Source organism: Phyllobates terribilis, unplaced genomic scaffold (genome assembly GCF_046119375.1).
Source record: "Phyllobates terribilis strain yellow unplaced genomic scaffold, ASM4611937v1 Scaffold_3__8_contigs__length_932513732, whole genome shotgun sequence".
Lineage (NCBI taxonomy): Eukaryota > Metazoa > Chordata > Amphibia > Anura > Dendrobatidae > Phyllobates > Phyllobates terribilis.
The window spans coordinates 502,718,173-502,742,075 of record NW_027362763.1 but is presented as its reverse complement, the minus strand read 5'-3'; the positions used below and the strand labels follow the sequence as shown (position 1 = coordinate 502,742,075).

The 23,903-nt window shown below is 42.9% G+C and overlaps 1 protein-coding gene across 50 annotated transcripts in view; it reads left to right on the top strand.

The window, feature by feature from the left end:
- Positions 1-2,414: 2,414 nt before the first annotated feature.
- The window catches only part of TRDN (triadin), a 1,346,604-nt gene continuing 1,325,115 nt past the window's right edge, over positions 2,415-23,903 (top strand). For 49 of the 50 annotated variants that reach the window (XM_073675989.1, XM_073675970.1, XM_073675994.1 and 46 more), the window contains exon 1: positions 2,415-2,829. In XM_073675989.1, the coding sequence (XP_073532090.1) occupies positions 2,808-2,829 (22 nt within the window). In that variant the 5' untranslated portion in view covers positions 2,415-2,807. The remainder of the gene's footprint in view (positions 2,830-23,903) is intronic. The other variant, XM_073676009.1, reaches the window with a different exon arrangement.

Here is a 23,903-nt window from a genome sequence, read left to right as displayed (position 1 = left end):
TCAAAGCAAAAGGTGGCTACTTTGAAGAACCTAGTTTTGATGCATTCAGTGTGAATGTACAATTTACATAGTCATGAAAATACAGAAAAATCTTTAAATGAGAAGGTGTGTCCAAATTTTTGGTCTGTACTGTATATATAACAGGTACGCTGAACAAGGGATTGCAACAAGGGTAATAAACAGTAATTTGAAGTATTAGCAAAATGCGTAGTCTCTCAAGGTAATGTGGTGCCCTAGATCAAGGGAAACACCACGTGAGTTCCTTAACTGTGCATATGGCTCTAGCGGGGGTCACCGGTTATTCCCGCTAGGCCGTGAGTCTTTTTCCGGATAAATTCAATTAGATCATGTTGAGCTTGTTTAGCCCCAACCGTTCCCCTCCCAACCTGAGTACCTAAACCCAATTGTCACCGGTACCGTGGGTGAACAGTAGAAGTGACAGCCCTGTTCACGTATGCAGCTCCTCTGCTTTTGCTGGCGTGACTTTCCTGGGGCAGCCGTCTCTCAAGTCCTCTCTGCTTGGCCGTTGGAGGCAATTTCTCAAGCCTTGGGTAGGGGGGTCCAGACCTCGTCTGTCGGCGGGCGACATTGGGTTCCGCGAACTCACTCAGCACCGCAAGCAGGTTCCGAGTCTCCTCAGCAGGCACAGCACTCGGGTCACATCTGTGAGGGATCCGGAGCTCTTCTACCGGTGCCCGGCTGTGGCACCTCACAGGCCTCTGGCTTAGGCCTGTCACGCGGAGGTTCTCAGCACGCAGGGAACACGTCTGCTCCTTTCTGCTGCTTGGCGCCAAAGAACCCTCAGGTTTGGCGCGCTGGCCTCTTATCTCCCGGAGCTCCTTCCTGGAAGTCACCTGATCGGGTCCAGCGTCTGAATCTGCTCTCCCTTCAACTTCCCTTGCATATCTTGGTTCCGCTTGACTGTGTCTGGCCAGCAGATGGCAGCCTATCTCCATCTTTGAAACATCATGTAGGAGTTCCCTTATGAGCTCTCTCGCCTTTCCTACACACGTTCGCTCATCACTAATGCTGTGCATAAATTCACTCTTCTCCAGTTAGTAAACACTTTTTATTAGGCAATTTGTATTTTGGATTTTTATTAACTTTATTATAGAACAAATGCAGTGCTTTGAGTCAATCCAGAAGATTAATAAAACTAAAACCTGAATATTTAAGAAAGTTAAAGTGACATTTTGTCATTCTTAGGAGGACTTCTGTGTGCAGAATTATTGAGCAACTACTAGTTTGCAGCATTATTATGCATCTGAATGAAAAACATGTTTCCTTCTCAATTGTTTATTTTCATATGCTAAAATGAGAATAATAACCAAACAACTCAAAATGTGCAAAAATACATTTATGATATTTCAAAAACCTATCAGTGACCAATATAGCCTCCCTTATTTTCATTAATAGTCAGAAGCCTTTCATCCATGGATTCTGTTAGTTTCTTAATCTGTTGACTATCATCTTTTGGGCAGCAACAACCATGACCTCCCAGACATTGTTCAGAGAGGTGTACTGTTTTCCTTCACTGTAAATCTCCCATGTAATGTTTTAGGTCAGGTCAGAAAGAGGGCCATGTCATTATTCTTTCATCTTTAAGGCTTTTACTTGCTAGCCAATGAATTGAGAACTTTGATGCATGTACAAATAGACATTACCTAATCTGCTTCATCCAATAAGCATTCAAGTTTATACAGCTTGGGGTTGGAAAATATGCATAAAAATAATGATATGGTCAAAATACTCACACACAGTGTATAGATCCTATATCGTCATGATACTGTATTATTCAACATTTAGTGTATGGATCAAGGTGGTTTTGGATCACATTTCAAGGTTTATCACAGATAAATATACGAGTCCATACTATTTCTTTCATCTTTCAACATTATTAAGTTTTGAAATGTCTAAGGATACAAAGTTTAGCTAAATTTTGCCTGAACTGTGCATGTGTGTACAAATATGATATAGCTTATTATGTCATAGCAGGCCTGACTTTCTTGTTTTGCACATAATGAAAGGATTGTGTATTTTCATGGGACTACGGGTAGACCTGCTGTGAGTTTTACTGCACATAGACAACTGATGATAAATTTGGCATTTTTATGTCTGTGTTTCCATTCTGGATTTTGTATTGAATGTTATATTATGGAAACAATTGACCAGAAATAGCACTCTGTTAACATAAAGTTTATGTGGGTCACTGTCAGAGTAATTTGCAGAGTATATGTTGCTTTGTAGGTCTGCCACAAGTGAGGGTCTTCATTGGCACGTCCAGCAGTGAAGGAGTGAATGACATGAGTGCTTGACAGACAACACAGATGGGACCCACCCTCAACCAAATAAGGCCACGAAGAATGTAAAAGCAAGTGTGCTAAGAATAAACCTGAACATTAATGGATAATGTTACAAGACACTCCGAGACCTGTCCCCTGCAAAGTGCAGTTATTATGAGACAAGCTGCAGGGCCTTGACTGGCTCTAATCAGTTCCTTTGCTTTTTTTTGCTGTCTCAGATTTTTGGTTCTTCTTAGAGTTGAATACCTAATATTATTAGGGATCCTCAGAAGAACTGTAAAACTTTTCAAGTAGTGACCTGGAAACACTTAGTTTGATCCTACGACTTTTTACCTTTAGCCTTCAGGAGGGGACGCTGACATTAATCTAGCTCCAGGCAGCATAAAAGAGGAAGGAACTGAGTTACCAAACACAGAATCCTTAAAACTCTAAAATTGTGCGTCTCCACACCTGAAGACTTATGACCTGTTACTGCCATTGATTCCTTAACGTCCAATCAACGCTATGACGGAAAGCACAGCTGAAGGTAATTCAAGCATTTTTAAGATGCAATTAGTTAGTATTGATTAGCAATGATGAAGTTAATGTCACGTTAAGCATGCCGATAATTAACTGTGTCATTCCAGACAATACCTTCTATTCTTGTTTTACTCTGTTGATCTGATGAGAGAACATTGTTTTTGTTTGCTGTGATATCTGCCAATGAATATATCTAGTTTTAGATATTTATTAGTAATTCCTGTTAAGATTTACGCTCAAGTTTTTCTCATTTTACATTTATTGAGTGCTGAAAAATAAAATCTCTTGTCCACTCTATAAATAACTGGAAATATGAAGCCTGCTACAGATAATCTCTGATCATCTTTTAATGTCACATAAGAACAACATCTAATGCATTCATCAGCTCCTTGTACTTTTAGCCAGTTAGAATGTATTTGCATATCTGTGCTAATAACCCAAGGTGACAAGGTTTTTTTAAATTCCTTTTTTTAATTCTTTTTTTTTTAATACTTTATTTTTTTACCTCCCTTTTTCCAAGTGGCTTTACATTTTTGTATGTCGACATAGCCATATGAGGGCTTGTTTTTTTTTTGCAAGATAAGTTTTTCTTTTGAATGACATCAGTCACATTCTCATATAAAGTACTGAAAACCAAGGAAAAAATGTTGTAATATGATGAAAAAAATCACAATTCTGCTCTTGGTTTTTAAGTTTTGTTCTTAAAGCTATGTGGTCATGTTGCAGAAATGTTCCGGATTTTTTCCTGAGCGTTTCTGCATCTCCCTGGCAGAAAAAACGCATGCGGATTGTACATGCGAATTGTACATGCGGATTGTACATGCGTTTTCCTGCCAGGGACAAGCGGAAGTGAAACGTTCTTCACATGCGTTTCCACATGCGGGTTGTCAAGCGCTTTCCAAGCAATTTTAGCATCACTTGGAAAGTGCTTGACAACTTGGTCACACTATATTAATCCATGCAACTGGCATGGACTTATATAGTGTGACTGAAAGAATGGTAAAAAATAAAAAAATAAATCTATACTTACCTTCCTATGGCCCCTGGAGTCTTTATTCGATTCGTCCTGGCTTGCCGGCAGCTCGCGGTACACTGAAGGGCCTGCCGTCACATGACTATGAAGTCAGTGCAGGTCCTTCAGTCTGCCGCAATCTGCCGGCAAGCCAAGACAAGCACACTGCGGGCCATCAGAAGGCAAGTATAATATTTATTTTTTATTTTATTCTTTTTTTTACAGCTTCTATCGTACCCGGGTCCGGAGGAGAGTCTCCTGTCCTCCAGACCCGGGTACCATCCGCACATTGAAATGCATGGAATGCGCATGTACAGATCCAGTGATGCGGATGTCATGCGTTCCAATACAAGTCAATGGCGGTGAAAATGCAGCACTTCCGCAAAATAATTGGTAGTGCTGCGTTTTCCGCAATGATAATTCGCAGCTGAAATTTCCACAGCATGTGCACAGCACATGCGGATTATCATTGGGGACCATGGCAGGCCTTCTACCAAGCATTTTTTAAGCGTTTCTGCAGCGTAATTGCCGCTGCGGAAACGCTTAAAAATCGCATCGTGGGCACACAGCCTAAGGCGTTTTTCTGTGTAGCAAATATAACCTTGCAATATGATATTCCAGATCATAAGGATTACGATAATATCAGTTTTTTTTATATTTTACTGTATTTAAAGAATTCTCAACTTTGTAAAAGAAATGTATTAGCATTTTTTAAGGCCCAAAACTGTTTCATTTATTTTTCTTTTGCTGCATGGCAAGTTATAATTTTTATTGGAACCAGTTTGGGATCATACATTTTTTTACTGTTTAATCGATTTATTTCCAAAGGCAAGTTGACAAAAAAAGCAATTTAGCAGTTTGATTTTTATTTTTGGAAAAGAAAAAGGAAGGTGATTTCAACTTTTAGATTTTCTTAAATGTATATCATAACCTTTATGACTTTTGTAGCTGTTTTTTCCATTTTTATAGCTCCTAAAGTGGACTTGAATCTGCAATCTTTTATTACGCTTGTACACAATACACTGCAATACTTTAGTATTCCAGTATACTGCCAGTTTACCAATATGAAATGAAGCCAAGCCATTGGCTTTGCTTTATATGAGAATCAAGATGGCAGCAACATGAACCTTGAACAGGCTCCAGGCTGTCATAGTAACACAACAACATTCTGGAATTGAGTTGCAAGGGGTCAAGATGGGAGAGGAATAGAAGCCACTTCTCCAGTATTCATTCACTTAATTGCTGTTGTTAAAGGGATATGCCAGCTAAATAGCCATGGGCCTGTTACACACATCTTACATCAAGTACAGATAGGTGCTCAAAGAGGTTTTGATATAGTACATTTGCATGCTTGCAGTTAACGAGTATGTGGACAGCTGTTATAAAGAATATATATATGTATGCCAAGGCTTTTAAGTGCATATATTTCTGCACGTGGCTCTCACACTCGATAGTAAAGATGAGCGTATCTGACAAAAGTCAAATTTGCTTGTTCGGACAGATTTTTCCAGGAAATTCGATTTGCAGAGAAGTTATTCTCTGTGAATTGAATGTCTCTTATTATTCTGTGGGATATCTCTAGACCCCATTGCATAATAAATGTCAGATGTAAAAAATTTAAAAAATAAAAATGTAAACACACTTTATCTCTCACATTTCCGGCCCCTCGCATTTCACCATCACCTGTCCTGACCTCGTTGCGTCTTCTGATCGCTACCATGAGCTCTAAATCTTCATGTTTCTTCACACTAGGCCAGGACTTCTAGCTCTGATGAGATATGGGACAGTTCTGAGCAAGCACACTGAAGGTATAGATGTAACCTTACTCTGAACCATCCCCGGCCTCATCAGAGCATTAAGTCCAGGCCTAGCATGGAGAGACTCAGGATTCCAGCGCTCGTGGTCGTCATAAGAAGATGCAACAAAGACTTCACAGATGAGGGTGAGTAGCGGAGGGGCTGGAGAAGTGAGTGGTATGGTGAGTATAACATTTTTTTTTATGTTTTAACCTCTGGGTGGCTCGTTGCGGTTTAGCAAAATAGTGATTAACAGCCAACATTTTGACTGGAAATTAGTAGAAAAAAATCCAAATTTTGGCTTTGTTGTGATTTGCTCAAACATTACAGGGAAACTCATTAAAGAAAGGCCGTCTTAAGCTAAAAGAGAAAACAGGATTTTCTGGTAGTTGTAGTTCAGCATTTAGCGAAAATAAATTTTTCTTATTCTAATCTGCTGGTGGTCAGCATACTGTTATGTTAAAACTATGGTCATGTTTAGTAAAAGCATTAATTTTACACATTTGCAACTGGAAACACATTTTAATGTCACTCAAAAAAAAGGTAAAACACTAATGATAAAAAAATAAAACAAACTTGTTAGCAATGATGTAATGTCTAATCAATGTATCCAAAATATATCTAATCACTGTATTTGACTGCAAATGTATCTATCTATCTATCTATCTAAATGAAGCAGCACTAAGTGAAAAAAAAAAAGCAAAAAATTTTAAAAAACTCACGGTGCAAGCCTCCTGGACTAACAATCCCATAATCCATTTGAATAAAAATTCCTAATCAGCTATGTTATGGAACACGCACCAAATAGCAAATTATCATATATTACCTTTTTAACAATGCTCTTTGTATAATTTCTAAATAATAGATGAAATGAGCATCAGTGGGTTCAAAAGACACAGTATTAGTTTTACTATGCATTTAAAAGATTTCCATTCAAAACAGAAGAACAGACATACAATAATTAAACAAATATTACAGTTGCAACAATAATTGGCTGCTTCTATTTTCTGGCCCCAATTTATTATTTATGCTTTTTTAAGTCTGTTTCCATTTTTGTCTTGTGGCATTAGTTGGCGCCAATAGTTGCAATTTGGCAACAAAAGTCATGAAAATGAGACAAATTTCTTGCATGTTCAAAAATACACCAGTATGAACTGTAGTGAAATTGCACTAAATTTCAAGACTTTTTAAAAATTCACACTTGATGAATCAGGCAAAAACATCTGGAATCACTAAACTCTGCCCAAAAAGTGGAAAGACAAAAAAACAGGTGAGCACATATGAAATAGACTTAAAAAGTACTCAAATAGAATAATGAACTGGGTGCAAACAAACAAGCACAAAACACATAAAACTACACAAAAAAACAGGTGCAAAGGCAATGATGAATTGAGGCCAATCTGAGATGGGAGAATTGATTCACAGGTCTCCAGTCCATCAGACAGGTCAATCTGTGACCGCTTGACAGGAGGCCTGAAAATTTCCTTACCTCTCGGGATTCCCAACTCTTCTTTTCATTGGCCAGCCTAACTAATCAAAGGAAGAACCAGGAATGCCAGGAGGTTTAGTGATTCTCATACCTCCCATCAAGCAATCTAAGGCTATGTGCCCACGATGCAGAAATGCTCTGGATTTTTTCCTGAGCGTTTCTGCATCTCCCTGGCAGAAAAAACGCATGCGAATTATACATGCGTTTCTCCTGCCAGGGACAAGCGGATGTGAAGCGTTCTTCACATGCATTTCCGCATGTGGGTTGACAAGCGCTTTCCAAGCGATTTTAGCATCACTTGGAAAGTGCTTGTCAACTTGGTAACACTATATAAATCCATGCAAACGGCATGGATTTATATACTGTGACCTTAAGAATGTTAAAAAAATAAAAAATAAATCTATACTTACCTTCTGATGGCCTCCAGAGTCTTGATTCGATCCGTCCTAGCTTGCCGGCAGCTCGCGGTACACTACACTGAAGGACCTGCCGTCACATGACTATGACGTCAGCGCAGGTCCTTCAGTCCACTGCGAGTTGCCGGCAAGTGAAGACGAGCGCACCGCGGGCCATCAGAAGGTAAATATAATATTTATTTTTTACTTTATTCTTTTTTTTACAGGTTCTATGGTACCCGGGTCCGGAGGAGAGTCTCCTGTCCTCCATACCCGGGTACCATCTGCACATTGAAACGCATGGATTCCGCATGTACAGATGCAGTGATGCGGAATCAGAACTTAGACGTTTGAATCAGGGGTCTGATGATGTTGAAAATTATTGCGCACACTTCAGGAGATGGGCTTCAGAAGTTAAATGGAATAATTCTGTGCTGAGATGTTTATTTCTTGCTGGTCTGATTGAAAGGGTTAAGGATTTGCTAATTGCATTCCCTGCACCTGAAGGAAGCTATGCAGTTAGCTGTTCGTGTGGACAGGAGACTGAGGTCCAGGGTGAATGATGTAAAAACTCCTGTAACGCCAGGTCCTAGTTCCCAGAAAATCTGCTCTGACAGCGGAGAACCAATGGAGGTGGGGGCAATGTCACTCCGCTCTCAGGAAAGAGACCGGAGATTCGCCGAGGGTTTATGTCTTTATTGTGGTAAGGCTGATCATTTGATTAAGTATTGTGAGCGTCATTTAAGTAAAGAAAAAAAAAAGGTCAGTTACGCCAGTATAGCTTGTTTACGCTCCGCAGGAGTATTTCTTTCTGGGAGTACTACTCTGCAGGGAGATTTGATTGAATTTCAGGTATTTGTGGATTGTGGTTCAACACTTAATGTGATTGATAAAGGGTTTTTGGAAAACCTTAAATTGAAATCCAAACCTTTGTCATCACCTATTTCTGTGGTTGCAATTGATAACACTCCTTTGAAATGTATTACTCACAAGACTGCTGCATTTTCCCTCACTATCAATGGAGTTCACCAAGAAATTTTGGACTTGATTTTTTTTGGATAATTTACCCTCTCCGGGCGTTCTAGGATTGTCTTGGTTAAAACTGCACAATCCTTTATTGGACTGGTCTATTAATTTGATTAAGTCTTGGAGTCCCAAGTGCAATGATAAATGTTGTAATGGTCGCATTGCGGCTGAGGAAAAAGGGGAATTACCTGCACCTATTCAAGATTTTTGGAGGGTTTTTTTGGAGGAGGAGTCACAAGTTTTACCTCCTCATAGGGATTATGATTGCGCCATTGAGTTTGTTCCTGGAGCTACTCTTCCCAAAAGTCGCTTGTTTAATCTGACTATCCCTGAAAGAAAGGCCTTGGAGGACTATATGCAGACTAGCCTGGCTGCTGGTCACATTAGACCTTCTAAGTCGCCTGTGGCAGTTGGATTCTTCTTTGTTAAAAAAAAGGACGGGGATTTACGTCCATGTCTGGATTTTCGTGAAAAATTAATAAGATTACCGTAGGCAATTCCTACCCATTACCGTTAATTCCTGACTTGTTTAGCCAGTTAGTGGGAGCCAAGTGGTTCTCCAAAATTGATCTCCGGGGGGCATACAATATGTTACGTGTGAAGGAGGGTGATGAATGGAAAACTGCTTTTAAAACTCCGGTAGGTCATTTTGAGAATCTGGTGATGCCTTTTGGTCTTACCAATGCACCAGCATTTTTTCAGAACCTTATTAATGACATCCTGAGACCTCTGATTGGTAAGAATGTGGTTGTGTATTTGGATAACATTTTGATTTATTCACCAGATCTAGAGACCCATTGGCAGAGTGTACGTGAAGTTTTGCAGTTATTGGGTGATAATTCACTCTTTGCTAAACTGGAGAAATGTGAGTTCGCTGTGCAGAAAATTACTTTTTTGGGCTACATTGTTTCCAGCGAGGGCTTTGAGATGGACCCTGTGAAGGTTCAGGCTGTGCAGGAATTGCATAGGCCTATTGGTTTGAAATTTATAAAGAGATTTTTGGGGTTTGCCAATTATTATAGGAAATTCATTAAGAATTTTTCTGTAATTGTTAAACCTCTAACCGATCTCACCAGGAAAGGTGCAAATACGGCCCAGTGGACTACTGAGGCCATTGAAGCATTTGAGTATCTCAAAGAGAGGTTCAGTTCTGCCCCTATCCTTATGCAGCCTTATGAGACCAAGCCTTTTTTGGTCGAGGTCGATGCTTCATCGGTGGGGGTCGGAGCAGTTTTGTCTCAGGAGAACAAGGGTGGAGTACATCCTTGTGCCTTCTTTTCGAAAAAAATTTCAGAAACCGAACTGAATTATGATGTTGGAAATCAGGAGTTGCTGGCTATTAAACTCGCGTTTGAACATTGGTGTTATTTTTTGGAAGGCGCTAGATTTCCTATTCATGTTTTCACAGATCATAAGAATTTGATCTATCTGGATGCTGCCAAGCGCTTGAATGCCCGTCAAGCTAGGTGGGCACTTTTTTTTTCTCGGTTTCATTTTTCTGTTACCTATATCCCTGGTACGAAGAATGTTAAAGCCGATGCTTTATCTTGCAGCTTCTCTCCTACGGTCGGTGCTGAGGAGGAGAGCATATTACAGAAAGGAGTTGTGGTGGCGGCTTTGGACTCCGTTTTGGAGAATGGGATTCTGAAAGCTCAAGATGATGCCTCATCTAACACTCCCCATGGGAGGTTGTTCGTGCCTAGAGCCTTTAGGAGAGATTTGTTTGTGGAGTGTCATGAGTCTCTATTTGCAGGTCATCCAGGAATTTTGGAGACTAAGAGACTGATCAGTCGCAGATTTTGGTGGCCTGGATGGCAGAAGGAAGCCATCAAGTGGGTGCGTCAGTGTACTGTGTGCGCTAGGTCAAAGGCTTCACATACTCCTGCTGCGGGGTTGCTTTGCCCTCTGGAGGTTCCTAGTGCGCCTTGGACGCATCTCACTATGGATTTTATTACTGATCTTCCTGTATCCAAGGGTTTTACTGTCATCTGGGTGGTCGTGGACCGTTTTAGTAGGATGTGGCATTTGGTTCCATTCATTAAGTTGCCCTACGCCAAGACATTTGCTAAGGCGTTTGTTAAGGAGATTGTCAAGCTCCATGTCGTTCCCACGGATATTGTTTCTGATAGAGGACCTCAGTTTATGGCTCGCTTTTGGCGTGCTTTTTGTGACAGGTTGGGAGTCCATTTGTCATTTTCGTCTGGTTATCATCCTGAGTAAAATGGACAGACTGAAAGAAAGAACCAGGATGTTGAACAGTTTTTGCGTTGTTTTGTGGCGGACAATCAAGAGGTGTGGTCGGAGTTTCTGCCTCTCGCAAAATTTTCTCTTAACAATCATACAGTACATCCTCCTCTGCTGGGTGTTCTCCTTTTTTTTGTTGTACTGGGAGACATCCGTCTTTTGGTTCGTTTTCCAAATTGGGGTCGGCGGTGCCGGAGGAGGAGAATTTTTCCGGTGATTTGGAGAGAGTTTGGACTAATGTAAATTGTAACCTTCAAGAGGCTAACAAAAAGTCCAAGAAGTATTTTGACAGGAAACGTAATGAGGTTTTGTTTACTGTGAGTGACATGATTTGGTTGTCCTCGAAGAACCTGCGGTTGAGGATTCCCTCTATAAAACTGGGTCCTAAGTTTGTGGGTCCATTTAAAGTGCTTCAGGTTGTTAACCAGTGTGCTGTTAGGTTGGATGTCCCTACTTCCTGGAAGATTAATCCTGTGTTTCATGTTTCCTTGTTGAAAAAGGCTGACGTATCTGATAGGGACGCCACTGTGACAGTTCCTCCTGTGGTGAATACGAAATTTCGCGTATCTTGAATTCTAGATGGCATAGAGGGAGATTACAGTATCTTGTCTCCTGGAAGGGTTTCGGTCCCGAACAACTCCTGGGTAGGGACGGATGATGTCTCTGCACTTAGGCTTGTTAAAGCTTTCCACAGGAGGTTTCCGGATAGGCCTGGGCTTGGAGGATCCGGAGGATCCTCATAAAAGAGGGGGTACTGTTAGAACCCTCCTGTTAGTTTTTTCTATCTTGTGCTTTGCGGTCACGTGACCATCTACCTACATATTCCAGCTCCGCCCTTCTGGCCTTGCTGGGCTTCAGTGTTGTTTGACTGTCTCTCTAGCCAGGTGCTTCGGTGCCTATCTCTGTCTAGTTCGCTTGGTCCTCTGGGACCTCTAGTACTTTTTGTCAGTTTGTCTTTTGCGTTCTGCAGCAACTTCTGTTAGGTGGTGTCCCATTTTTGTCCCAGTCCTTAGTACTTTTAGGGACCCCTCCCTTATTTCTATAGGTCTTTGGTCAGACTAGCCGAGGACAAAGGCGGGTCTGTTCACAAGGAACAGGCAGCCCGCTACATCGTAAGGATTCAGCTTAGTCTTACAGTAGGGACAGCTTTCCCCTATCTTTCCTTAGTTTATGTTGCAGATCATAACACACAGCACATGCGGATTATCATTGGGGAACATGGCAGGCCTTTTACCATGCATTTTTTGAACGTTTCTGCAGCGTTTTTTCCTCTGCGGAAACGCTTAAACAATGCATCGTGGGCACAAAGCCAAAGATTACTAACTTGATCAATAGGCCAGAGTCATGTAAATTGATTGTCCCATAACAAGTGGCACACCAGCAACGAAATATAAAGATGTAAATATCGGTTACGAAAAAAAAAATATATATGTACAAACACGAAGACCAATTTTAATGTGATCATATAGCGGTTAATAACAGTTCTACAAACAGTATACCCTATTTTTCACATTATAAGTAGAGATGAGCGTTGTTCTACTCGAACTGTTCGCCAATCTCAAATTCGAGCTGTTTTGGGCGGTGTTCGAGCCGTTCGGCGAACACGAACAATTTGAGAAAAATTCGGCTGTTCGAGGTTATGTTCGATAACTGTTCGTGCACCAAAATCATAACTGGATTTTTCTCAGTAATGATGAAAATTAATGTTAATACGCAGTTTGAGTGTACAGCGGGGTGGGGGGAGGGGCAGGGGATGGATCTCTGCAGGAACAATGAAGATCTCCATTTTTTTTTCTCTTTCCCGCATTTGCAGAGGGAGGTGCAATCTGTCAGCCTATCAGCAGCGCACACACGGAGCGAAGTGCTTTTTTTCACACAAGCAAGGGCATGTGTCATTGGCAGTGTATGTCACATGTCCTTGCCCTATAAGACCAAGCCATTTTCCCCGTCGCCACCATTTTCTCACTGCTGCAGCTGCGTGTTAGACGGCACCGCTGTTGCTGTGTGCGCTATACCTTGTTAATTTCAAGCCAATTTTCGCACAAATATACAGATAGCTTGGGAGTAGGGAATAGTTGTGATTGCAGTCCTTTTAAGGACTAGGTTACAGCATTTCCTACGACTTTTATCAGGGAGGTCTGTGCTCTTAAATAGATAGGTTGTGGGAGTAAAGACTAATTGTAATTGGAGTCCTTTTCAGGACTAGGTTACATGAGTTCCTATCAGTTTTTGCCAGGCAGGTCTGTGCCAGTGCTGTGCAAGTTTTTTTCACAGCATTTGGCTGAATCTAGCAAAGCTAATCCTTTTTGGCCTATTGCAGAGTGTGTTAGTCAGTGGAGTAGCCTATCTGTGTTGCAAGATATAACACCTGTGTATAGAATACCAATTTTTTTACTGCACCTAGTGAAGTAAAATCATTTGGGCATAGCATCATTCTATTAGTCCATCTATACTGACCTCCATCAGGTTGCAAACTGAATATATTTTTTTTCTGCATCTAGCTCTGAAAAAATATTTGGGCTTCTAGCAGTGTGTGGGACTTGGTCTATTAGTCCATCTATACTGACCTCCATCAGGTTGCAAATTAAAAATAATTTTTTTCTTCATTTAGCTCTGAAAAAATATTTGGGCTTCTAGCAGTGTGTGGGACTTGTTCTATTAGTCCTTCTATACTGACCTCCAGCAGGTTGCAAATTGAATATAATTTTTTTCTGCATCTAGCTCTGAAAAAATAGTTGGGCTTCTAGCGGTGTGTGGGACTTGGTCTATTAGTCCATCTATACTGACCTCCATCAGGTTGCAAATTAAAAATAATTTTTTTCTGCATCTAGCTCTGAAAAAATATTTGGGCTTCTAGCAGTGTGTGGGACTTGGTCTATTAGTCCATCTATACTGACCTCCATCAGGTTGCAAATTAAAAATAATTTTTTTCTGCATCTAGCTCTGAAAAAATATTTGGGCTTCTAGCAGTGTGTGGGACTTGGTCTATTAGTCCATCTATACTGACCTCCATCAGGTTGCAAATTAAAAATAATTTTTTTCTGCATCTAGCTCTGAAAAAATATTTGGGCTTCTAGCAGTGTGTGGGACTTGGTCTATTAGTCCATCTATACTGACCTCCATCAGGTTGCAAATTAAAAATAATTTTTTTCTGCATCTAGCTCTGAAAAAATATTTGGGCTTCTAGCGGTGTGTGGGACTTGGTCTATTAGTCCATCTATACTGACCTCCATCAGGTTGCAAATTAAAAATATTTTTTTTCTGCATCTAGCTCTGAAAAAATATTTGGGCTTCTAGCAGTGTGTGGGACTTGGTCTATTAGTCCATCTATACTGACCTCCATCAGGTTGCAAATTAAAAATAATTTTTTTCTTCATTTAGCTCTGAAAAAATATTTGGGCTTCTAGCAGTGTGTGGGACTTGTTCTATTAGTCCTTCTATACTGACCTCCAGCAGGTTGCAAATTGAATATAATTTTTTTCTGCATCTAGCTTTGAAAAAATAGTTGGGCTTCTAGCGGTGTGTGGGACTTGGTCTATTAGTCCATCTATACTGACCTCCATCAGGTTGCAAATTAAAAATAATTTTTTTCTGCATCTAGCTCTGAAAAAATATTTGGGCTTCTAGCAGTGTGTGGGACTTGGTCTATTAGTCCATCTATACTGACCTCCATCAGGTTGCAAATTAAAAATAATTTTTATCTGCATCTACAGTACCTCTGAAAAAATATTTGGGCTTCTAGCAGTGTGTGGGACTATTTGTATTAGTCCATCTATACTGACCTCCATCAGGTTGTAAATTCAAAATAATTTTTTTCTGCATCTAACCCAGCCAATAGTTTTGGCCTAATACCACAGTTTGGCCACTCAGCTCTGCTCGGTTACCATCCATTGTTTTTTTGTGCAAACAACTCCAGAGTTGTGAATTAGTTAACCACCAAAATGAGTGGAAAAAGGCCTGCTGCTGGTGGAAAGGGGAATAGGCGTGTTGGGAAGGGGAAAAAAGGTTGTGTCCGTGGGGTAGGTGTTAAAGCAACAGTAACATCTGCAGAAGAAAGACCATCTTCCAGCCAAACTAAAATGTCTACTTCTTTTAGCGGACAATGTGATAAGATCCCTTTCTTACGGCCACGCCAATCGCTACAAATTCCAGATGAGACACAAAAACAGCAGGTGCTTCAACGGATATCAAGTGCTCCTTTAAGTGGGCTCTCCTCCACATCAACTTCAACATCACAAATACTCCAGTCCTCAAAGGTGTCACCCAAATCGCACTTGCTTCCTCACAGCTCCCAAATCTCCAGCTGCCCGTCTGAGTATGAGGTAGAACAGATGGTTGAGTCTGCAGAGCTGTTTACTCATACTATAGCCTGGGAATCAGAGGTCGACTCCAGCGCTTCTGTGAATCCAGACGAGGAAATGATCTGCACTGATGCCCAGAATCTTTATGAGTCGGATCCAGGACCAGACGCAGAAGGTTCTGACCATAATGTAGACCCTCATTCCCAAACTGTAACTCCTGTTGGTGGAGACAATGAGGAAGACGATGATAAGACTCAAATACCTGATTGGAGCGACAACTTTAGTTTTTTGTCAGGGCAGGAACAGGTTGGCTCTGAGGACGACGGGTGTGATAACGCACAGGGTGATGATGATGAGGTCGGAGATCCCACTTACTGTCAACCCACAGTCAGCCAAGAGATGAGGTCAGCAGAGGAGGTGGAGGAAGATGCTAGTGATGACGAGGTCAGGTTGCGCTTTCCTGGACAGAGACGTAGTACTGGAAGCACGTCAACAACTGCATCCTCAAACACAACTCTGCCTCTCACCACAAGTCGTGGTGGCTCTTCAGGTCGCATGGGTGCTAAGCCTTGCATAGCCTGGGCATTTTTTCAGATCGATAAAGATGACCCAACTCGTGTTATCTGTAACATTTGTCAGCAAAAGCTAAGTAGAGGCCAAAAAATACATAGTTTGAGTACTTCATGCATGAACCGGCACATGGACATGAAGCATAAGTTGCAGTGGGAAGCTCAGTGTGCTACAATGCGGCCTAGCCGGCCGGGCCAATCACCGTCTGCCATATCTTGTGCATCCGCGGCCTCTTCATCCTCTGTGACTGGGGGGACAGCAGTCACACCTGTTTTGGGGCGCAGACCTGCCACCTCTTTACCCGCAACAGCCAGCGTGATTGGCAGGTCATCATTTTCTTTGGAGGTGGTAACACCAGCTGGTGTTGAGCGCTGTCCGACATCGATAGCACCACCTTTGGATCAAGGCAACCTAACATGTCCGCCTGCATCTTCCTCACAGACCGGCAGTTTGCCGGGGACACCCTTATCAACCCCGTCTAAGCACAATAGCCAGCCCTCGGTCCCTCAGATGTGGACAAGTAAAAGACCATTTCCTCCGAGCCATGAGAAAGCTAAGAGGTTGAATTTCACCATCTGCAAGCTCTTGGCTACAGAAATGCTGCCTTTCCGCCTGGTGGACACAGAGGATTTTCGAGACCTTATGTCCGTCGCAGTGCCCCAGTACCAGATGCCCAGTCGGCACTACTTCTCAAAGAAAGGTGTGCCTGCGCTCCACCAGCATGTCGCACACAACATCACCGCTTCTTTGAGAAACTCTGTGTGTGACAGGGTGCATTTCACCACAGACACTTGGACGAGTAGGCATGGACAGGGGCGTTACATGTCTCTGACTGGGCACTGGGTAACTATGGTGACAGCAGGACAAGGGGCTGCTGTCCAAGTCTTGCCGTCCCCACGAGTTGTGCGTCAATCCTCTTTATGTCAAAGTTCCTCCACTGCTTCTGCCTCCTCAACCTCCTCTCGGTCTTCCACCTGCACCCAAAGCCTGTCTGGTCATTCCACAAGCTTTCTAACTGCGCAGAAGGGATCCTGCACACCTCCTTACTATGCTGGAAGTAGGGCTCAACGTCATCAGGCGGTTTTTACATTGAAATGTCTGGGAAATGTGAGTCACACAGCTGAGGAGTTGTGGTCAGCTCTGGAGAACCAATTTCATGAATGGTTGTCTCCACTGGACCTGAAACCAGGGAAGGCCGTGTGCGACAATGCTGCAAACCTGGGTGCGGCCCTTCGCCGGGGCAATGTCACACACGTGCCTTGTATGGCTCACGTGTTGAACCTGGTTGTCCAGCAATTTTTAGCCCACTATCCCAGACTAGATGGCCTTCTGCAGAGGGCATGGTCGCTGTGTGCTCACTTCCGCCGTTCGCATCCCGCAGCTCAGCGACTTACATCTCTACAGAAGTCGTTGGGCCTGCCACTTCACCGGCTAAAATGCGATGTGCCTACCCGGTGGAATTCAACTCTGCACATGTTGCAGCGACTGTGGCAGCACCGACAAGCCCTGGTGCAATACGTTCTGACGTATAGCCTGGGCCAACGAGATTCAGAGGTGGGGCAAATCACGCTGGAGGAGTGGTCTCAGATCAGGGACCTATGCACCCTTCTGCACAGTTTTGAAATGGCGACGAAGATGTTTAGTGCTGACGATGCCATTATCAGCATGACTATTCCGGTGATTTACATGCTGGAGCACATGTTAAACAGAATTCGGAGTCAGGTGGTGGCACAAGAGGAGGTGGAGGAAGTAGAGGAGGAGGAGTTGTATGCGGAAGGGCTAACATCTGCAAGGTCCAGACGGTCGGCAGCACCAAGGCGGCAGGCATGTGAGGGTGGGGGAGATGGTTTTACCAGGGCGCATGGTAGCAGCCAAACTAGTGAGGAAGGTGCAGGAGCCCAGGAAGAAGTGGAGGACGAACTGATGGAAGTCTCATCAGATGAGGGAGACCTTGATCACATTTCTGTTGTGCGAGGTTGGGGGGAGAGGACAGAGGAAGGAAGCATGATTGTTACCTTGCCACCAACACAACAGGGACTTGGTGCTCCTGGATGTGCAACACACATGAGTGCCTTCTTGCTGCACTACCTGCAACATGACCCTCGAATTGTGAGAATTAGAAATAATCCTGACTACTGGGTTGCCACACTGTTAGATCCCCGGTACAAAAGTAAATTTGCAGAAATTATTCCTGCCATAGAAAGGGATGCACGCATGCAGGAGTATCAGCAGAGACTGTTGCAGAATCTTACATGTGCTTTTCCACAAAATACCAGTGGTGCACGTAGTGAATCTCACAGTTCCAACTTGCCAACCGTGGGACCGTCAAGTGTTCAGCACTCAAACCGTAACAGAACCACAGTATCTGCTGGTAACATCAATTTTGCGGAATCATTTCACCACTTTTTTAGCCCATCCTTTGCAAGGCCACAGGAGACAAGAAGTCTGACACATAGTCAACGCCTAGAGACGATGGTACAGGAGTATCTCCAAGTAAACATTGAAGCCACGACTGTGTCACTGGACCCTTGCTCTTTTTGGGCTTCCAATCTGGATAAATGGCCGGAGCTAGCCACTTACGCCTTGGAGATCTTGTCATGCCCCGCAGCCAGCGTTCTGTCTGAACGTGTGTTCAGCGCTGCTGGTGGTGTGCTGACAGATAAGCGCACGCGGCTCTCCACTGATAATGTAGACAGACTCACGTTCATAAAGATGAACAAATCATGGATCCGAAACGACTTTTCTACCCCTGTGTCATCCTGGGGAGAGTAAAAGCTTGATGATTGGTTAAAATCACCCTACCAACCGTTTTAAGCTTTCAAATTACTAATCATGTTTATCTGTATCTTGACTGGAAAATAATTTGGGCTTTGTAGCTGTTATGTTCTGCTACCAAAGCTAAGGAAAGAGAGGAGATCTGTCCCTACTATAAGACTCAGCTGAATCCCTACGATGTAACAGGGAACCTGATCCTGCGATCAGACCTGCTAAAGTCCTAATCTAGTCTGTACGGAGACCTATAGATTTGGGGAGGGAATCCCTACAAGTACTAAGGACTGGGAGGAATATGGGACACCTCCTAACAGAAATAGCAGCAGACAGACGAACAAACAAAATAGATAGAACCTAGAGGTCCGTAGACCAAGCAAACTAACAGAGTTAGATACAGAGCACAGGCTAGCTAGAAAGTAGATATACAATGAAGTCCAGCAAAGCCAGAAGGGCGGAGCAGGATTAAATAGGCCAACAAGGTCATGTGACCAGCAAAGGAAAAAAAACCTAACAGCAAGGTTCTAACAGTACCCCCCCTTCTAAGAGGATCCTCCGGATCCCCTAGGACCAGGCTTATCAGGAAATCTCCTGTGAAACGCTCTGATAAGTCTGGACGCGGAAACATCATCTGACCTCACCCAAGAGTTATCCTCGGGTCCGAAACCTTTCCAGGCCACAAGATACTGCAAACTACCTCTATACCGTCTAGAGTCAAGGATGCGAGAAATTTCATATTCCCCGTCCTCCACCACCGGAGGAACAGAGGCAGAGGCGTCACCATCCGACACAACAGCTTTTTTTAACAGAGAGACATGAAAGACCGGATTAATTCTCCAGGAGGTAGGAACCTCCAACCTAACAGCAGATTGGTTGACAACCTGAAGCACCTTAAAGGGCCCTACAAACTTGGGACCCAATTTCTTAGAAGGAATCCTCAACCGCAGATTCCTAGAGGACAACCAAACCATGTCACCAACAGCGAACAAAACCTCCTGTCGTTTCCTATCAAAGTAGTCTTTAGATTTTCTGTTGGCCTCCTGAAGATTACCACGCACATCCGTCCAAACTCTTTCCAAATCACCGGAAAAATTCTCCTCCTCAGGCACGGCAGATCCCAACTTGGAGAACGACCCAAACGACGGATGTCTCCCAGAACAACAAAAAAAAGGCGAACAACCAGCAGAAGAAGATGTATGATTGTTCAGAGCAAATTCGGCAAGTGGCAGAAACTCAGACCACCCCTCTTGATTGTCTGCCACAAAACAACGCAAGAACTGCTCAACATCCTGGTTTTTCCTTTCTGTCTGGCCATTAGATTCAGGATGATATCCGGACGAAAACGACAAATGAATTCCCAACCTGTCACAAAAGGCACGCCAAAAACGAGCCACGAACTGAGGACCCCTATCAGAAACAATGTCAGTAGGAACGCCATGAAGTCTGACAATTTCCTTGACAAAGGCCTTAGCGAGAGTTTTAGCGCAGGGCAGTTTGACGAAGGGAACCAAGTGACACATCTTGCTAAAACGGTCCACGACCACCCAGATGACAGTAAAACCCTCAGAGGGGGGAAGGTCAGTTATAAAGTCCATAGCCAAATGTGTCCAAGGAGCACTGGGGACCTCCAAAGGACAAAGCAACCCCGCAGCAGGAGTATGTGAGGACTTAGATCTAGCACATATAGTACATTGGCGCACCCACTTAATGACTTCCTTCTGCCATCCAGGCCACCAAAAACTGCGACCCACCAGTCTCTTGGTCTCAGAGATTCCGGGATGACCTGCCAACCGAGATTCGTGACACTCAACAAACAAATCTCTCCTAAAGGTCCCAGGCACAAACAACCTCCCATGAGGAGTGTTAGATGGGGCATTCTCCTGAGCTTTAAGAATCTCATCTTCCAAAACGGAGTCTAAAGCAGCTATCACAACACCTTCTTGTAAAATGTTTTCCTCTTTCTCAGCACCGACTATGGGAGAAAAACTGCGAGACAAGGCATCCGCCTTAACATTCTTAGTACCAGGGATGTAAGTAACGGAGAAATTAAACCGCGAGAAAAACAGTGCCCACCTAGCCTGACGGGCATTCAGGCGCTTGGCAGCGTCAAGATATATCAGATTTTTATGATCCGTAAGAACCTGAACGGGAAATTCCGCACCTTCCAAGAAGTGGCGCCAGTGTTCAAATGCGAGTTTAATAGCCAATAATTCCCGATTACCAATATCGTAATTCAATTCAGTCTCCGAAAATTTTTTTGAAAAAAATGCACAGGGATGTAATCCATCCCCGTTATCCTGAGACAATACTGCGCCAACCCCCACAGAGGAAGCATCAACCTCAACCAAAAACGGCCTAGTAACATCAGGCTGCATAAGGATGGGAGCAGAGGTGAACCTCTCCTTGAGATACACAAAAGCTTCAATGGCCTCAGAAGACCACTGAACCGCATCAGCACCTTTCCTGGTGAGATCAGTCAGAGGTTTGACAATACTAGAAAAATTTTTTATGAATTTTCTATAGTAATTGGCGAAACCCAAAAACCTCTGTATTGATTTCAAACCAATAGGCCTAGGCCATTCCTGCACAGCCTGAACCTTAACCGGATCCATCTCAAAACCTTTGCTGGAGATAATGTAGCCCAAAAAACTAATTCTCTGTACAGCGAACTCACATTTCTCCAGCTTAGCAAAAAGCGAATTGTCCATTAATAACTGTAATACCTCACGCACGCTCCGCCAATGAGACTCCAGATCTGGCGAATAAATCAAAATGTCATCCAAATACACAACCACATTTTTACCGATCAAAGGTCTAAGGATGTCATTAATCAGATTCTGAAAAAATGCAGGAGCATTAGTAAGACCAAAAGGCATAACCAGATTCTCAAAATGACCCACAGGAGTGTTAAAAGCAGTCTTCCATTCATCACCCTCCTTCATGCGCAACAGATTGTATGCCCCCTTAAGGTCAATTTTAGAGAACCACTTGGCCCCCAATAACTGGTTAAACAGATCAGGAATCAATGGCAGTGGGTAAGGATTGCGTACCGTAATTTTGTTAATCTCACGAAAATCCAGACAAGGACGTAAACCGCCGTCCTTTTTTTTTACAAAAAAAAATCCAACCGCCACAGGAGACTTAGAGGGCCTAATGTGACCGGCGGCCAAACTTGTCTGTATGTATTCCTCCAAAGCCTTCCTCTCAGGAATAGTAAGGTTAAATAAACGACTTTTAGGAAGAGTCGCTCCAGGGACAAATTCAATAGAACAATCATAGTCTCTATGGGGAGGCAAAACCTGCGATTCCTTCTCAGAAAAAACTCTCCAAAAATCCTGAATAGGAACAGGCAATTCTCCCCTATCCAAAGCTGCAATACGCCCGTTACAACACTTGTCATAACATTTATGGCTCCAGGATTTAATTTCACTGGTAGACCAATCCAGTACAGGATTGTGAAATTTTAACCAGGGCAAACCCAATATTACTGGAGAAGGCAAGTTATTCAACACTACCAAATCCAATTTCTCATGGTGAACACCATTAATAGTGAGAGGAAATTCACTGACCTTGAGAGTAATATTCTTCAAAGGGGAGCCATCCACAGAAACCACAGCAATGGGGGATGATAAAGGTTCAGGTTTTAAATTGAGTTTTTCCACGAATCCCCCATCAATAACATTCAGTGTAGACCCGCAATCAACAAACACCCGAAATTCCATTAATTTTTCCTGAGCAATCGTGGAAGCAGCTAAAAATATACCCTTGGAATTTAAACAGGCAATACGGGCGTGACTGACCATTTTTTTTTCTTTCTTCATACGAAGCTCACAGCCTTTAATCAAATGACCAGATTTTCCACAATAGAAACACAAGCCTTCTGAAAAACGACGGTGTTTTTCTTGAGAGCGAGGTGCCACCGATCCAATCTCCATCGGTTCACCACTGTTAGTACACACATTATCATAACCAGAAACTGACATAGCAGAGGATTTGCTCTCATTAACCCTAGCACGCAGTCTTCTGTCCACCCGTATAGCTAATTGCATAGCCTGTTGCAAATCCTCAGGTGTAGGATAAGCAATTAGCAGGTCTTTAACCTTTTCACTGAGCCCAGCAAGAAATAGACTTTTCAGAGCAGAATCGTTCCACCCTGTTTGAGTGGACCAACGACGAAAATGTGTACAATATTTTTCCATATTACCTGATCCTTGTTTTAAACGTCTCAACTCAGTCTCAGCTGATGCCACACGGTCAGGATCATCATATAATAGTCCTAAAGCAGAAAAAAAACTATCCACTGATCTGAAGCATGTATCACTAGGTTGCAAAGAAAAGGCCCACTCCTGAGGCTCTTTGCGCAAAAGTGACATTATGAACCCTACGCGCTGGGATTCATCCCCAGAGGACTTGGGTCTCAAACGAAAATACAATAAGCAAGCATTTTTAAATGAAAAAAATTCTCGATGTTCACCAAAAAATAAATCCGGCAAACATACCTTAGGCTCCAAGAAATATGCTCCAGGACAGTTACTCACGTGCTGACGGAGCTCGGCCACTTCCAGAGAGAGTCCCTGCAGGTGTTTAGCCAAATCCTGAACCGACACCATGATGGAACACAAAAAAAAATCTTTCCTTAGAGAATTTACAGGCTGGACTTACTGTTATGTTCTGCTACCAAAGCTAAGGAAAGAGAGGAGATCTGTCCCTACTATAAGACTCAGCTGAATCCCTACGATGTAACAGGGAACCTGATCCTGCGATCAGACCTGCTAAAGTCCTAATCTAGTCTGTACGGAGACCTATAGATTTGGGGAGGGAATCCCTACAAGTACTAAGGACTGGGAGGAATATGGGACACCTCCTAACAGAAATAGCAGCAGACAGACGAACAAACAAAATAGATAGAACCTAGAGGTCCGTAGACCAAGCAAACTAACAGAGTTAGATACAGAGCACAGGCTAGCTAGAAAGTAGATATACAATGAAGTCCAGCAAAGCCAGAAGGGCGGAGCAGGATTAAATAGGCCAACAAGGTCATGTGACCAGCAAAGGAAAAAAAACCTAACAGCAAGGTTCTAACAGTAGCAGTGTGCAGCACTGATCCTATTAGGCCATCTATACTAAAGCTTCACCAGATTTAAAATTAAAAATAATTTTTAGCTGCATCTAGCCCGGAAAATAATTTTGGGGCTCCGAGATGCGCAAGGCACATAAGTGCCTTCTTGCTGCACTACCTGCAGCATGACCCTCATATTGTCAGAATTCGAAGTAATCATGACTACTGGGTTGCCACACTCTTAGATCCCCCAAACTTTTCGATCAACCTTTTCATTTTAATAAAGACCAAAAAAATGGTCATTTTTGAAATTATAAGCATTAGCAGGTTGTTAGAAACTGAAATCAAACAGTTTTCAACTCAAAACTTTATTCTAGGTGATGTTACATTTTCACATAGGACCCCTTGTTCGAAAGGAGC